Source organism: Halictus rubicundus, chromosome 16, assembly GCF_050948215.1.
Source record: "Halictus rubicundus isolate RS-2024b chromosome 16, iyHalRubi1_principal, whole genome shotgun sequence".
Taxonomy (NCBI): domain Eukaryota; kingdom Metazoa; phylum Arthropoda; class Insecta; order Hymenoptera; family Halictidae; genus Halictus; species Halictus rubicundus.
The window spans coordinates 10,486,845-10,501,944 of NC_135164.1; the positions used below are offsets into that span (position 1 = coordinate 10,486,845).

Here is a 15,100-nt window from a genome sequence, read left to right on the forward strand (position 1 = left end):
ACGCGAAAGCACGCCAATTAAGAGGTTTTTTTAACGATCGTGGTCTAGCTAAAAGAAGCTTGACAATTTGCTTGTAACCTAAAGAAAGGCTCGCTCGCACAAAGGATCACTTTATCGTTTCCTTTCATTTTGCGTTTACGGTTCAACCCTTTTTTTCTTTTTTTTTTTTTGAGATCCAAAGTGGTCCATTTATGAATAAAAAATAAAAAATTGTTTATTAATAAATGCAGTATCTAAATATGACCTTTTTCATCGCTCGTATTTATTTGAAAGAAATAGTCGAATGTTGCGTCGAGCAGGCCACGTTTATTCAAAGTGACGATCGTCAAAGGAGAAAACGAAACGAAACGAAACGAAACGAAAATCGAGTTTTGGTTATTATTCTTGAAACGCTGAAAATAATTTGAACAAATACGTTTATGATTCCGACATCGAGCGCAAAATGATAACGGTCAAGTCTGGCGGGCCGAAGATAGAGACCGAGACCGAGATGGTAAATTATTCACACTGTTCGAATGCATCGAGTCGAGAGTGCATTAATTTTCCTGTTAAAGATGATCGAACCTTTCCTAGGACGAAGAGGACACGAGGCTGCAGGAGGAGCTGCTCCAATTAGCGGATGTCCTACTGGTAAGTAAGTGTAATAATAGGAATGAACTGTGTGCAGCAGCAGCAGCAGCACCATTCGCATTTTGCGTTTTGCGATCAAATTGAAGGGTCAAGACGAAAATGCGATGCTAGTGTCGTTGAGTCAGCTGAGGCTCCTGATGCAGACCGCAACGACTTCGATGACAGCGGTTCCAAAGCCGCTCAAGTACCTACGAAACAGTTACGGCGCTCTGAAGAACTCGTACGAAAGGGTTCAGCAAAAGAACGCGAAGCAGCAGTTCGCGGAGGTGCTGAGCGTGTTGTCGTTGGCAGGGGCAGCTCCGGGATCTAAGGAGTGTCTTCGATTCTGTGTCGAAGGTAACGTGGTGAACCCTGGGGAGTGGGGCCACGAGTATGTCAGACAGTTGGAGAGCGAGATCGTTGACGAGATAACCAATGCTCCTGTCAGGGAGGAGCAAAGTATCAGGTACTCGGCCGCTTTGTCAATTTCAATGCTTTTCTTCTGATAAACGCCTAAAAATCCATACGCACAGTCTAACGATCAATCGATCGATTCGTCGAAAATCCTAGACAACAACTGGCTCCATTGGTCAAACACATTGTGAAATTCGACATGAAGCACAATGCGGAGATTCCAGGCTGCGATCTGTGTTTGGAGATCGATCAGCTCAACTTCCTAGGCAGCTACTTGGACAGCACGAACTTCGGAAGAGTCTGTCGATACTTGGAAGGCTGCGCTGCCTACAGGTGAGCGAACCAAGCTCCGCCCAAGCTCCGCCCAAGCCGCGCCCATTGTCCGCATTCGTTTAAAAGACACGGTATTTGAATCCGCAGCGAGGACACCGAGAGAAAGCAGATACTGAAAGTAGTTGTCGATCAGTATCTCAGATTCAACGAGTTCTGCAAGGCTATGCTGGTAGCTCTGCAGCTGTGCGACTCCGAGCTGGTCCACCGATGCCTGACCAGCTGTCCTGACAACGTCACGCGGAAGCAGCTGGCGTTTATGCTTGCTAGACAGCGGGTAACGACCACGTACCACCGTTGACAACTAGACCGCGGATTTCACACACGTTTACGGGAAATACGAGTAATCGAAATTGTCAAAAGTAGAAAGAATTAAATCAAAGATCCGCAGTCTACCGATAGATAACACTGTCCACAATTTTGTGTAAGAGATGGTTAAAAACTTTGTCGGACAACGTAAGCGATGTCTCTTACGGCTTGCCAATCGCCAGGACAATCCTCTGCGAAAAGAGTACGAAGGGGACGACGCGAAGGATCTCGAGACGATCCTGAGCAACAGCCACGTGATCTCCCATTTCCATTCGTTGGCCAGAGAGTTGGACATCTGCGAACCTAAACATCCCGAGGACATCTACAAGACTTACGAGGGAAAAGTCCTCGGGAAATACGAACCGGACTCGGCCAGGGCCAATTTGACGGCCAGCTTCGTTTCCGGTTTCGTTCACGCTGGTTTCGGTCAGGATAAGTTGATGACCAATGCCGAGGACTGCTGGGTTTACAAAAACAAGGTGCAAACCAGTGTCTTACCTCAGACTTTTTCTCTCGTACCGAGTCCCGATGATCAGAGTATTCTAGAAGAATCTTCTAGGATCGGAGAATTTGATGCAGGAATAATTTCTATCTAGGATCACGGGATGCTGTCGGCCACTGCCTCCTTGGGTCTGATACACATGTGGGACGTGGATGGAGGCCTGGTGCCCATAGACAAGTGAGTAGTAGTTTCTGTAGCATCAACGAAACCTACAAGTATCTGGACAGCGAATTTTTTGCGTTTACGAGAAAACAAGGCTTGAAACTAACCACGTACAAGGCTTGAACGGTGGTTCGATGCGTTTTCTTCAACATCACAGATACCTTTACACGAGCGAGGACTACATCAAATCCGGAGCTTTACTCGCCATTGGCCTCGTGAATTGCGGTGTCCGCAACGAATGCGATCCTGCGCTGGCTCTTCTCACCGATTATGTCAGTTCTAGCAGTTCAACGCTGAGGATAGGGGCTGTTCTGGGTCTAGGCCTGGCGTACGCTGGCACCAGAAGGTTCGACGTCACTAAACTGTTGACCGAAGTTTTGGGGGACAAAGAAAGTCGGTAGAGTTTCTTCGGATTTCAGGAACTCGTTTCAGAAATATTAATCGACGATTCATCTCTAGGTAACATGGAGGTTGTGGCGTTAAGCGCGATAGCCATAGGATTGATCAACGTGGCCTCGGCTGATCCCGAAGTGTCCTCGACAGTGCTGCAGAAACTACTCGAGCTTGAACCTCATGAACTGTCCGATACTTACTCTAGGTTTCTAAAAGAGATTTTCGAGATTTCTCTGGGAGGATTCGAAAGGTGACAGAGGGTTCGTTCGTTTTTCCAGATTTCTACCACTGGCTTTAGGATTGATCTACATGGGCTGTCGCGACGTGATAGAGTTCTCTTCCGTGGCTCTAGAGGTGCTTCCTGATCCGTACAAACTGGCCTCGCAGACTATGTTGCAGGTATTTCTTGCGATTTCGATCGGCTTCAAAAATCCAACGATACACGATTAATACTTTAATATACACTTTACATCGTGTACACTCTACTCGATGGTTCGCTCAAGGCCGAATAGGATTCTCGATGACCGAACTACAAAACTAGAATGTTGCTACGTTTGTGACACGAATGACTAAAACAGTAGTATGTAAAAAATTTGAGAACGACGACAAATACTATTATCAACTGATTAAAATTGTTAAAAGAGAAAAACAAATTCCCGGATGTGTCGACGAATGAATGCTTCCAGATATGCGCATACGCCGGCACAGGTGACGTACTGATAGTGCAAGAGTTATTGCGAATTTGTTCGGAACCTGTCGACGGGGACAACGCGTCGACTACTCCGGCGACTAGTTTTGCGCCCGGTTGTTGTTCAGCCCCGAACCATCAGACCTCGGAGTCCACCGAAAAAAAGGAGAAGAATCAGATTGACCCAAAGTATGTGCCTTCCTCGTATCGTTAGCTTCTATCGAATACCCGAAACTAAGTGCTACCAAAACGTTGCAGGGAGATTGGTCCCACGCAAGCTATAGCTGTTTTAGGGGTGGCCATGGTTGGCCTAGGAGAGGGCAATGAGAACTCTAGGATCTTTGGACAGGTGTGCTAGGTTCGACGATTCCCCGAGCTATAACGATGATAATCCCTGACGATAATTGCCCATTTTTAGATAGGAAGATACGGTCCCATAGCCACAAGAAGAGCAATGCCGTTAGCTCTGGGCCTGTCCTCTCTGTCGAACCCCGACTATTCGCTCATGAGCGTTCTATATAAATATAGTCACGACAATGATGCGGATGTCGCGAGCAACGCGATATTTGCACTCGGTCTGGTCAGCGCAGGGACCAACCATGCCCACGCTGCTAATCTGTTGAGACAGTTGATCTGCTATCATGCAAAAAGCCCGACGCACTTGTTCCTTGCACGGATTTCTCTGGGTCTGGTCCATCTTGGCAAGGTGAGAATGATCCCAAGGATCAATCCTATCTAAAACGCTTTCGTAAAATTAACGCTCTCTCTCTCTCTCTCTCTCTCTCTCTCTTCATTTCCAGGGCACCCTATCCATATCCCCTTTGCGTTACGGCTCCAAAATCTTGGACCACACAGCACTAGCTGGTCTAATGGTTGTTCTCGTATCCTTCCTGGACTGTCGTAACTTGATTTTAACTAAATCCCATTATCTGATGTACTGTCTGGCTGTCGCGATGGAGCCAAGATGGTTGGTCACCTTGGACGAAAATTTGCAAGTACGTTTCACTATCTACAACTGACACGATTATTCAAACTGTTCTAATAAGATGCGTTTTAAAAGCCTCGTTACTTATTCTCTTCGAGATACGTCTTTTGTTTTTTACCGACGTCCTCTAAATACTAACTAGTCCACGTAATTTTTGTTAAAACATGCCAAAATGTTCTTTTCCGTCTTCCCAGAGAATAGTATCCAATTATTTTTACTTTTGTTTTTTCTGTTAAAGTTATAAAGAAACGAGTACGCGTAGGAATAAAGATTGAAACGGGTGATTTCTGAGGTGTTCGAAGTAACGTTTTCCTTTGCGAAAATATTCACCTCGGCATTGTTAAGGAGTTATTAACGAAAAACGGGGAGCAATCAGAACGCGGCTACAGCGGACGGATTTCGGCTCGGCCAAAGCCAACGCCAACGCCAACGCCACGCTGAGCAGCAATCGATCCCCGCTGTTGCCGCGCTCTGATTCGTCCAAGTCGACAACATTGATTTGTAAAGAAAATGTTTGCACCAACTGGATAGAATTTTCATGTAATAATTAGAGTCTACCAGTACCTGTGAGGGTTGGAAAAGCCGTAGACACCGTGGGCAAAGCCGGAAATCCGAAATCCATCGCCGCAGGCTACGTCCACACGACTCCCGCGTTGCTATACCTAAACGAAAGGGCAGAGCTAGCATCCGACGAATACGAGACGGTTTCCAGCGTACTCGAAGGATTCGTGATTCTTCGGAAGAAGTCTGTCTTGTCCTGAGTCTTAAATCTAAAACATCACAAACGAATGAAAGAAACGGGACACGCTTGCTCTCGGAAGGTAATGCTCGAACAGGTAGCTTTTATTTCACGATTACGGTAAGAAACACGTCTGACAAAACTGTATTATGCCACACCTAGGAACAAAACTCTGGATAGTCTATAGATTATGGCAATGTTGGTCTTCGGTCCGAGATGTACAAAGTCGACATATTTTCGAGACGAATTTACGCGCGCAGGGTGGTCCACTGTTGGAATTTCGCCGGGCATTAGTCGATTACAGATTTTATGCTATCGACGAGACGTAGAGACGATACTCGAAACAGTAACAAAAATTGTATTTATTCAATTTTCTACTTCTTCTGAATTTTTATTTCGCATAAAGATCGGCAGTTACGCGTTGAACTGGTTTCTGCTACGATATAATATTTTCTATCAACGATCGAAGGGAGATTGCGTTTAAAAATATTTCCGCGCGGAGCATCCTGCGCGATCGAACGCGCGCTGCGTCGAACTCGCCGCCTTAAAGTAGTACTCGTGAAAATGATTACAGCGACCGCGTGAAAAACCAAACTGAAAGAAACGTGTGAGGGACGCGTGGAACGCAAGGTGTATCTTCGTGTAGGTTTGCGTTTATTGAACTTCAGGGACTAGCGGAAGCAATGTGCTCTATACAACAGAAACATACATTGGTTCGCATTGCACGGTGTGAACGCAACGGTGCACCATGATCTAACAGTGTGTCAGGGTTTGGAGTCTGCTCGCGATCGGTCGTAGTAAAATAAATCGCTTACATTCGATACAGATGAAAGGAGAGAGAAACAAAAAACAGGAAATGTAAAAGAAACGAAACAAAAAACGAAAAAGCAACGAAACCGTGAAGGAGAATAGAGACGAGAACAAACGCGTCTCGGCGAAGGAGAATGGACACGAGTGCGAGAAGAACGCGTCGAGAAAGAAAAGAGAACACACCGGATCGTCGGAAGAAAACATCACGGGGCGCAGTTCGCCATTAATAAAATCACTGCAAATCAAAGATAAATATTGCAGTTTATTGGTTCCGATAGTGTCCGAATGAGAGTGTGTACAAAAAAAGCGAACGATAAAACGAGAAAATCGTGGATAAGAAAACCCTTCCAATCTCCTCGGCGCGAATGTTGCGCTCTCTCTCTCTCTCTCTCTCTCTCTCTCTCTCTTTTTCTTGCTCGCAGATGATCGCATACGCAAGATCATGGAGCACAGTCAGTCTCCTTGTGAAACCAAGCGACGAGATATACTTGCCGGGAATTGCACAAACTCGTAACGCGTCGGATCTCCCCGCAATTCGGTCCAAGTCGCGCGAAAACCAAAGAAAAACCACCAATCTCTGTCGTCAATTTTATACCTTTTAAAATCTCTCTTCGTAAAGTAAAAATTGTCTATATCGATTGTAAGAAACAGCAATTCGATAGAAATATACTTCCCCTTTTGGTAATTTTAGTAAGCCGAGAATGGTGTAATAGTGCTCTTAGATTCTTCGGATGTCTTCACAGTTCAAGAGATTGTTAATCTTTTTATTGAGAAATTGCTTGGAAAATTGCTCAAAAAGAACAACAACCTACATCCGAAAGTCTGAACCCGTCGAAAGATTAAATAAATATTCGATTAGTTTGTTCGAACTCTTTCCAGCCCGGTTCAACTTAAATTTGAACACTTGTCTACTCTAGCTAGACAGCTTCCTCTTCAGGAACGTCGTCCTTTAAAAAATGTCAAGCATCGTGAACATCCGCGGAAATACTTTGAAAGCAGCAAAGGAATATTCGCGGCGGTTTCATAAAATAAAATTAATCGATAGGATAGTTTAAAAATTCTTCCGATTGGTTTGCGCGATCGACCAAATTTGCGGAAGCTCCCCGAACGCCATTTCGGAGGACCGACGACTCTCCTCGCGTGTCGAATGTCCGCCGACATTCGCATATAGGCACATGACTTAGGGTAACAGGCGAAGTGTAGTACAGTGAAACGCTTATTCTCGGGCTGGTTCGCTTTTGGCAGCGAATCGCGAAGGTTCTTTCCCCACTCCCTCTCTTATCGTCGCATATACAGTACAGGCAAGTGTGTGCCCCCTTCGTCGACGCACACACCACCGATCAAGATTTCCAAGCCGATTCGATCGAAACGAGCCGGTTTTCTTTCAACTTTGCGCTTCAACACTTTATTTAGTTGTTTCGTACTCTTTCGCAAACACTCCGCCATCTTAAGAAAGTAAAGGGGTCTTTTGTGCACATTTTTCAAAATGTCTCGAGGGTTGTGAAACTCGTGATTAAAAATCACAATATCGACATGCTCCTTGCGCAAAATCGAAAGTAATCGTTTCAGTTTCCTGAAACCGCTCGAAAATCCGTCTCGGCGATATTCAACATTCTACTATAACGTACGCGCGTCCTCTCTCTTGCTATGTCAGCTTGCCGCCTGACGTACAGAACGTCCTCTCGTTAAATATCTAGCTTCCCTTCGATTCTATCTATCCACGAGTGGATATATTTTTTTGTAGGATTACTCTTGAACAACCGTCGCCCGCACTGCAGAGCGATTCCGTGTAGTCAATATGCGGATATAGAGACAGATAAGAGGATCGGCGATACAAAGAATGTTTCAAGATCCGTGGTACCTTGTCGGAGAAACTCTACGATTATTAAAAAGAAAAAAAAAAGCGGAAATAAGTTAAACGCGCGAACAGAAGCTTTCTCGAAGTTTCTTCTTGCGTGGCGATTCGATGATGGGGAAAATCGACTTTGAAGAACGGGATGAACGGTCTTCGAAATTGACTTCCACGGAAAATTGTTCTCCAGTTGCACCACGGATCAGAGAACGACTCGCACGGTCCGTTAACATTTGATAGAATAGAGAATCAGCATGCAAAATCGTCGATATATATAATCCACGTCACCCGGCAAGCTGGGCTTCCTATCTACTTATACGATAAAGTTTCTCATGTTGCTTAGAGTAAAGTATAATAATAATAATAATAATAATAATTAAAAATTAATGATAATAATAATAATAATAATGATAATGACAGTTCATATAATAGTGGCGCTTTCGTGTAATAATCCTTTCGTTTGCAAATAGTAAGTGTGTCTGTGGATCAAGCGAATTCGGAAAACGGCGTACACCGTTGTTCCTCTCTTTTGAGCGCGCAATGCGGTGTGGTTTATGTACAAGAACACGCTCGCGTGCGGTGCATCGCGAGCATTTGCATTTGCATCGTCCCGTCCCCTACTATTTGCTTGGCAGGGCTCGATGGATCGGTTGCATGCGGAGTGCAACAGCGATCGTCAACGTTGAACCGGAGTGATCGGAACACACGGTAAGAAGGGAGGGACACGCTCGCGTTCACCGAACTCCCCGAAAATAATCTACCCATTTACCGTTTGCGCTCGCCGCGACGCGAAAACTCTGGTCGCGGGAGCTCGGATTATAAGCTAGATGCAGGAAAGATACGTTTCTCTCTCTCTCTCTCTCTCTCTCTCTCTTATATTCTCCTAGACGTCACACACACAAACACACACCTGCGTATCTCTCGTTCATTGAAACTCTGTCGTCGGCTCTCGACTGGTCGCGCGAACAACAATCGATATCATTCAAGACTGTATCTCCGTCCTCTGTCTGTTCCTCGTTTTCGGGTAGTTTCAGCGAATAGCTGACGCGCGATCGCTAAATCACAGAAAAACACGGAGACAACCTCGCGCGCCGACGAACAGAGCAAAGGGCTGTGCACAGCACCGGAAACCGACGCTGTCCACAGGTGCGTCGACGAGAAACAGAATCTCGTTTCCTGATCGATCGGAGCTGCCTGCGGCCTCGTTGCCGAGAGAGAACGAAATTGACGACGAATGGCAGTGCTTCTTCTGTCTGCTTGCTTGCGTGCGTGCACGTGTACCGGCGTGCGTTCGCGAGCGAATCGCGAATACACGGCTCCTCGAGGGACCGTTTTTCTTCCACTGTCTTCGCGGCGCGGCGCGGCTCCCCGACCGATTGAAAACTGTGCGAACCGACCGTCGCGCGCCGAAGGAATGTACACACGATTGGACACGGTAGCACGCTCGTGACACGGTGAAGATAATATGCGGAACAACGCGATCGGCGAACAAGGCTGGTTAAAACAGTCGGGCGCGTCTTTTCATCTCGTTGCGACGCCACTGCGGCAATCTGTAGAACTCCGCGCGGCTGCACTGCAGAACTGCTTCGAATTCCGCGTCTGAAAGGTGTCGCTGGAAAAAAAAGGGAAACACATGCTCTCAGATCCTCCAAACGCGAGACATCAGCGTTTCGCAAGCGTTCAAGCAGGTGGAGACTGGGATTCACTGGGTCTTGAGGCGAACAGGATCTTCGGAAGCTTCAGGATCGTCAGGTTCTATGGGATCTTCTTGCCTCGATTCTGTAGAGCCTACACATTGTTACTGGGAAATATTTGATCGAGAAACGAGGAGCTTTAGGTCCTATATTGTTCTAAGGATCCAGGTCTCAAAGATTCTAAAAGTCCTGTGTGATCTTAGATTTGCAGTTAACACGTTAAGCGGCCAGCCCGATTTTACTTGCCGTTCCGTTCAGGCCATAGTTAGGTCCATAAGGACCGGCGAGGCCTGAACGGAAAAAAGTCTGCCGCCGGTCATTAGGGAATTCGTAGCAACTTTGTAGCGCTTTAACCCTAGACAGCTATCGTAGAAATACGTTCGTTTTCAGAATTTCTTCCAGCAGTAGACCTCATCGTTACAATATTGTATTCAACGCAACGTACAGTAGAGTTCTTCTTTCTCCTAAGAAATGATTGCAGAGAAGTTCTAAACAATTAGAACGAACCGTGAAGCAAATTGCACGCGGCAGGAGGTTAACGGTAACCATCTTAAACAATGTGATCCTACCGAGTACTAAAAGTGACCAGCAAGCGTTGCTGTATAAAAGCAAACGGATCGAATTCATTTCGATTTGATGCGGTTGTTGTTGCAACACATCAATAATGCAATTTAAACGATCTTATTTACAGTTTCAATAATCGTAAAATAGGAAACCGGTCGTTCGACCGCGGCAGGTTCAGCGTTCAATAAAAAGTTCAATAGTACCATTCAATTGTGTCTGTGTGTCTCTGTGTGTGTGTGTGTTTTCTTTTTTTTTTTTTTTTGTTTTTTTATTGACGTCGATACGACAGCTCGCTAGGGTTCAAGCGTGAGATATAAATCACGTCGACGCGACACAACGGATGGAGTGATACTCGCGCGTGATTACAGGGAACGAGTGTTAAGAGTTTTTTTGCCGGGGAATGCGGTTCGAGCGGATAAAACGTGCGGGTAATTGCGGAGATTAATGCGGGAATATCAATTATCGGTGTAATTGCTCACCTCAAGGTTGCAACGATCCACGTCGGCGGGCAGCCTATAGTTAGTGATGACAAGTAAGTGATATGGATAGAGTTTCGGCGGTTCGGATGGCGCAGTACCCATGTCCGGCAACGATCTCCTCACGTGATGGCCCCCGTGACTCCCGACCACCGAGCCTAGGCCACCTGTGTACGTGGTGGACGATGGTAGCATTCCACCATCATTCTGAAGCACGAAACACACGTTAATGCCCGTAATCGATCACGTACCACCGGAATCGATAGCGGTGCATTTAATCGAACAAAGCGTCTCGCGCGGGAAACTAAATCTTCCACCTCGGACTCGATTATCCTTCGAACGGTTCTATCTGGTTTCTTCGATCTTTCAATTACCGGAGGATTAACATTCTTAGAATGTTCGAGACGATTGAAATTGAGCGCAATCGCAGAGTTCGAATCGAATCGACTTGGAATTCAAACGAAAACTGCGGAAACTCTTAACGAAGTTTCAGTGAATCTGTTAAAGATTGACTTGCTACTTGCGGCAGAAGATAGCTAGAAGATCAAGTTTTTTTTTTCCTTTTTCTTAACAATGTACGATCACTCCCTCTCGTGGAGTCTGTTAAAATAAATTCTGCGTGCAATCGACACCGGGCCCATAGGAAAAGGGGATCCTTTTTCCCCATGCTGATTTACGAAGAAACCGAGGAGCCCGCGCGAGATCTTTGTTGTACACTTGTTGCAGCGGATCGCTCGACCGTCAGCAAGACTGAACGTTGCAGCAAAAATAAAAAGAATCAGCGAATGTTGACTGAACCGCGTTCCGCGTTTTTCCGCGGAACGGTGTGCACGGCGGTGATCGGCGTACCGTTTCACGAAACAGAACTATAGCTAGACTGAAACGAATGAACGAATTCGTATGAATGAAATTGACTATAAACGAACGAATTATGCATCGTTTTAGTGTTTTCTATGAGATTTCTGACTCTGTATTCGCCACGGATCGGTTTTCGATTTGGTTCAGAGTACAGACGAGTAGAGATAGAATCAAAGCAGAATCATGCACAGAGAAACCAGATTCTGTTCAGTACAGGCCATAGTTCCGTTTGTTTCCGTTGTGCATAGAAGATGCGATCGTGTATGCGGTTAATGGAAGAGTTATGTTAGGTGCGCGACGTCTCCGTAAACTGTCGATGATAAAAAGAAAAACAGGAATGGCGACTATTTATGAATCGTTTGTTAAAAGTTTTCGGCCGGGATCGGTACGAGAAACTCGCATCGTGTTATTATCGTTGCGTCAACCAAAAAAGATTATGCGTTATATATATCGTGTTTGTGGCACTGTCGATCAAACGGCAAAAAAGCTGATCTTTCTGCGGGTCTAAAACATTGCAAATTATCGAAGCGCATGAACCATCTCTAATCGTGATCGATCTCTGCTAAACTGATACTCGTCGAAAGTCCAATATGCAAGAAAACTCCAAATCGCAAGGCAAAACGAAACGATAAAAATCGAAAAAAAGATTGAGAATGCATTCAAACAGAATATATAAAAAGAACTAAAAATGGAGAACTGTAATCGCAGCAAAATGTACAGCAGGCATGCGCAAAACAATATACAACGCTCTATGTACAAAATATAGATATTTTACACTGCGACAGCGACGGACCAACTAATTATGTACATGATTTTTGTACTTTGCGAAAACGGTTCCGGCGTGTGATCTACGAAGACTCTCGCGTCCGTGCGATTCTCGTTTCTTCCTTTCACACTCTCTTTCTCTCTTTTCTCTCTCTCTCTCTCTCTCTCTCTCTTATACCGACTTAATCTAAGCGCGACTGAAAAGAATGCGGTTAATCGTATTTGTATAAATCAGAAATGCAAAAAACAAGCTACAAACCATGCTAATTCGCCGGGAGTAGTATGGGGCTGTGGTACATACCAGTGCCCGTCGATCCACATCCGTGATGCTGCCTGTCGATACTAAAGTTCGGGAGAAAATGGGAAAGAAAAAAACCATGTCAAACCATGTTGCACAAACCATCTCTCGTTATGTTAAGTAAACAATCTTTCTGCTCGGCGTTCGATCGTGTTCCGTGATCCACGCAAGAGAGCCAAAACACACGTCTCTGTGTCTTCTTCTTCGAAAAAGATCATGTTTTGTTCGGTTCGGTTCGGTTCGTTCGTTTGTTCGTTCGTTCGTTCGCATTGCATCGCATCGACGTTGCTGAACTGTCTTGTCGACCGGGAAGACGATCGGTCCGATGAAATCACTATAAGCGAATGTCGGATGATCGTATTGTACAAGATATGACCTGAATCCACTAAAAACAAAGCTACATGATACGTGGCAGCTCTCTCTTTCTCTCTCTCTCTCTTTCTCTCTCTCTCTCTCTTTCTCTCTCTCTCTCTCTCTCTCTCTCTCTCTCTCTCTCTCTCTCTCTCTCTCTCTCCCTTTCAACGATCAAACATCCTCAAGGCACGTATCATAGTGTGACGCTCATCGCGCTACGGATGACCGTCACGAGCAGCTAGAAATCCATCCGGCACGGTTAATGATCATAACAGTCTGCGATTCTTATGCAATCCGCGATCTAAAATGATCACCGTACGACGGGCCCCCTCTGGGAGACGATCGCTCGGTGAAACAATGACAATGTGTCCGTGTCCGTGTGTGTGTCGCTCACATAATTCATCAGGCAACAATCAGAACGGAGTAACTTCTTTACAATTGGACCATAAGAGTTGGGTTTGTTTGGCAAGCTGGGTAAATTAATTTACAAGATGACAAGAAAAAAGAATTTTGAGAAAATTGCTATTGATCGAAATCGCGAAGAAAATAGTAAAGGTTGATTTGAATATGTTCTTACGTGGCTAGAAATGCTAAAAGTCATAATTACAGGTCGACGGTCCGGAAAGTTCGTTTTTTCACCATTTTTCATCATTTGCCAACAGAAGTTTCTAAATCGCACTTTTTTCTCTTCGCAATTGGGGCTCCAGTCAAAAAAAAAAAAACTTCTCAAAAAAGTACCGGTCACAAGGTCCAATTTTCGAAGAGTTATTCTATCCTAAAAGGTGTTTGATCGATCAGGCGAGTTTCTGGATGTATGTACGTGTGAGCAGGTGACGCGTGTGTGTTTGTGTGTGTACGATTCAGCCTTGGATGCATTAGTCGAGCATGCTCAGGTATTAAGCCGAATGTAATGATCGAAAGAACGAAGAGAAATTAAAAAAGAAATCAAAAGAAGAGTGATGCGTGCTCACGGAACGTTTTGATGGATTGATAAGCTACGAGTTTGTTCCGCGAGCAAGCACTCCGAGATATGAGAAAAATAAAATAATGATAAAGAAGCATGTACAAAGAGGTCGAAGATTCGAGAGTACTGCGAGAGAAAAGGTGGCAAGATAACGTGATCGGTATCGGTCCTTTCCGCTTTGTTACTCACTATCTGACTTGCCAGAGGAGAAATCAGTGCTGTGCGTCTTGTCTCCCATCCCACTGAACGAATAATCACCCTAGACGACAGAAAAGCGTACATTTTAGCAGTGGCACGTGGTACATTCTCGTTTTAACCGTGTCGTATATAACATATGTGTATAATATAATAATATAAATCTATAGAATATCATATATATACTTTATACATATATATATATATATGTGTGTGTATAAATAGTATAACAATAATATATGGTAATATTAAATTAGAAGAATAAATCGTAAGAGTAGAGAAAACAGTATCAGAACAAAGAGAGTGTACTCTAGAGCATTTCATCAAATAAAATACAGCAACAGGTGCAAGAGATCGGTCGTCGATTGTGACGCGATTGTGCAAGACTTACAGGGAGAGCAGATACAGAACCGCCGGTCGAGGAGAAGGTGTGACTTCGCGGTGCCAGACCGTACCCTGGCTTCGGGATGTGCCGAAGGGAGCTCACAACTGGTTTCAAATGGTCAATCGACAGTATTACTCATTAGTTCCAACCGGATCAGTGGAATCGTTTCATTCCCATACGAATGCCCAACGTTCGCCAACAAAACATTGCGTTCTTTGTAATGCGTGGAAAAAGTGGAGTTTCGTTCTATTCGACTTGTTGCTCTGTGTGAACGGAACTCGGGGGCTCTCTGGTTTTTTCTACCCTACCTTTTGCATCGAGACTACCGTGTCACGGGCTTCACCTCTTTTCCAATCACTTCGCACAATCTATCCCGCTCACTGTATCCTTCCTGTGTCACTCGCTACATTACATCGCTCTATTTTACTTAATTCTACATCGAAACTGCAACATCTCTTTTACAGCCTGTGTTCTAGGATTGAAAAGAATTTTTACAAGAAGCAGAGTCGTGTCCTTTATTTGGAATCTTCCAAAGCGAATATGCGACGTTCTACTCGAATATCAACACTAGGTTTACGGGGGTCGAAAGTGACTTATTTTAGAATTTATCTGTTCAAATTTTTGGCCATTCTTTTTATAATATGCACCCAAAGAAATCAGTTTGTCGAATAATTTACTCAATAATTATCAATTAAAAATATTAGAGCCCGTCGTTTAGACGAGTCCCGTAAACCCGGCGTTAAACGGAGAAAAA

General features: G+C 44.8%; 2 protein-coding genes across 16 annotated transcripts in view; one reads left to right on the plus strand and one right to left on the minus strand.

The window, feature by feature from the left end:
• Positions 1-442: 442 nt before the first annotated feature.
• On the plus strand, positions 443-6,027 carry LOC143362017 (26S proteasome non-ATPase regulatory subunit 2). Its single transcript, XM_076801786.1, has 15 exons — positions 443-493; positions 574-630; positions 717-1,075; positions 1,180-1,356; positions 1,444-1,630; positions 1,845-2,141; positions 2,259-2,341; positions 2,484-2,719; positions 2,786-2,924; positions 2,998-3,118; positions 3,406-3,596; positions 3,666-3,756; positions 3,826-4,113; positions 4,208-4,402; positions 4,944-6,027. The coding sequence occupies exons 1-15, from the start codon at positions 443-445 to the stop codon at positions 5,151-5,153; spliced, it is 2,682 nt and encodes an 893-aa protein (XP_076657901.1). The 3' UTR covers positions 5,154-6,027.
• Positions 6,028-6,183: 156 nt separating this feature from the next.
• The window catches only part of Unc-115a (actin binding LIM protein Uncoordinated 115a), a 34,734-nt gene continuing 25,817 nt past the window's right edge, over positions 6,184-15,100 (minus strand). For 3 of the 15 annotated variants that reach the window (XM_076802138.1, XM_076802137.1, XM_076802132.1), the window contains 4 exons: positions 13,956-14,025; positions 12,410-12,492; positions 10,531-10,734; positions 6,184-9,405 (listed from right to left, as the gene is read on the minus strand). In XM_076802138.1, coding sequence (XP_076658253.1) covers positions 9,292-9,405; positions 10,531-10,734; positions 12,410-12,492; positions 13,956-14,025 — 471 coding nt within the window. In that variant the 3' untranslated portion in view covers positions 6,184-9,291. Of the gene's footprint in view, positions 9,406-10,530; positions 10,735-12,409; positions 12,493-13,955; positions 14,026-14,352; positions 14,451-15,100 lie in introns of those variants that run through there. The other 12 variants (XM_076802145.1, XM_076802133.1, XM_076802144.1 and 9 more) reach the window with 10 other exon arrangements.

What these genes read in the sequence shown, in the direction of transcription:
- LOC143362017 (XM_076801786.1), top strand. Translation starts at nt 443, where the DNA reads ATGATAACGGTCAAGTCTGGCGGGCCGAAGATAGAGACCGAGACCGAG. An exon ending in TAGAGACCGAGACCGAGATG is followed by an intron (nt 494 to 573) that starts GTAAATTATTCA and finishes AACCTTTCCTAG; the next exon opens with GACGAAGAGGACACGAGGCT. An exon ending in AGTTTTGGGGGACAAAGAAA is followed by an intron (nt 2,720 to 2,785) that starts GTCGGTAGAGTT and finishes ATTCATCTCTAG; the next exon opens with GTAACATGGAGGTTGTGGCG.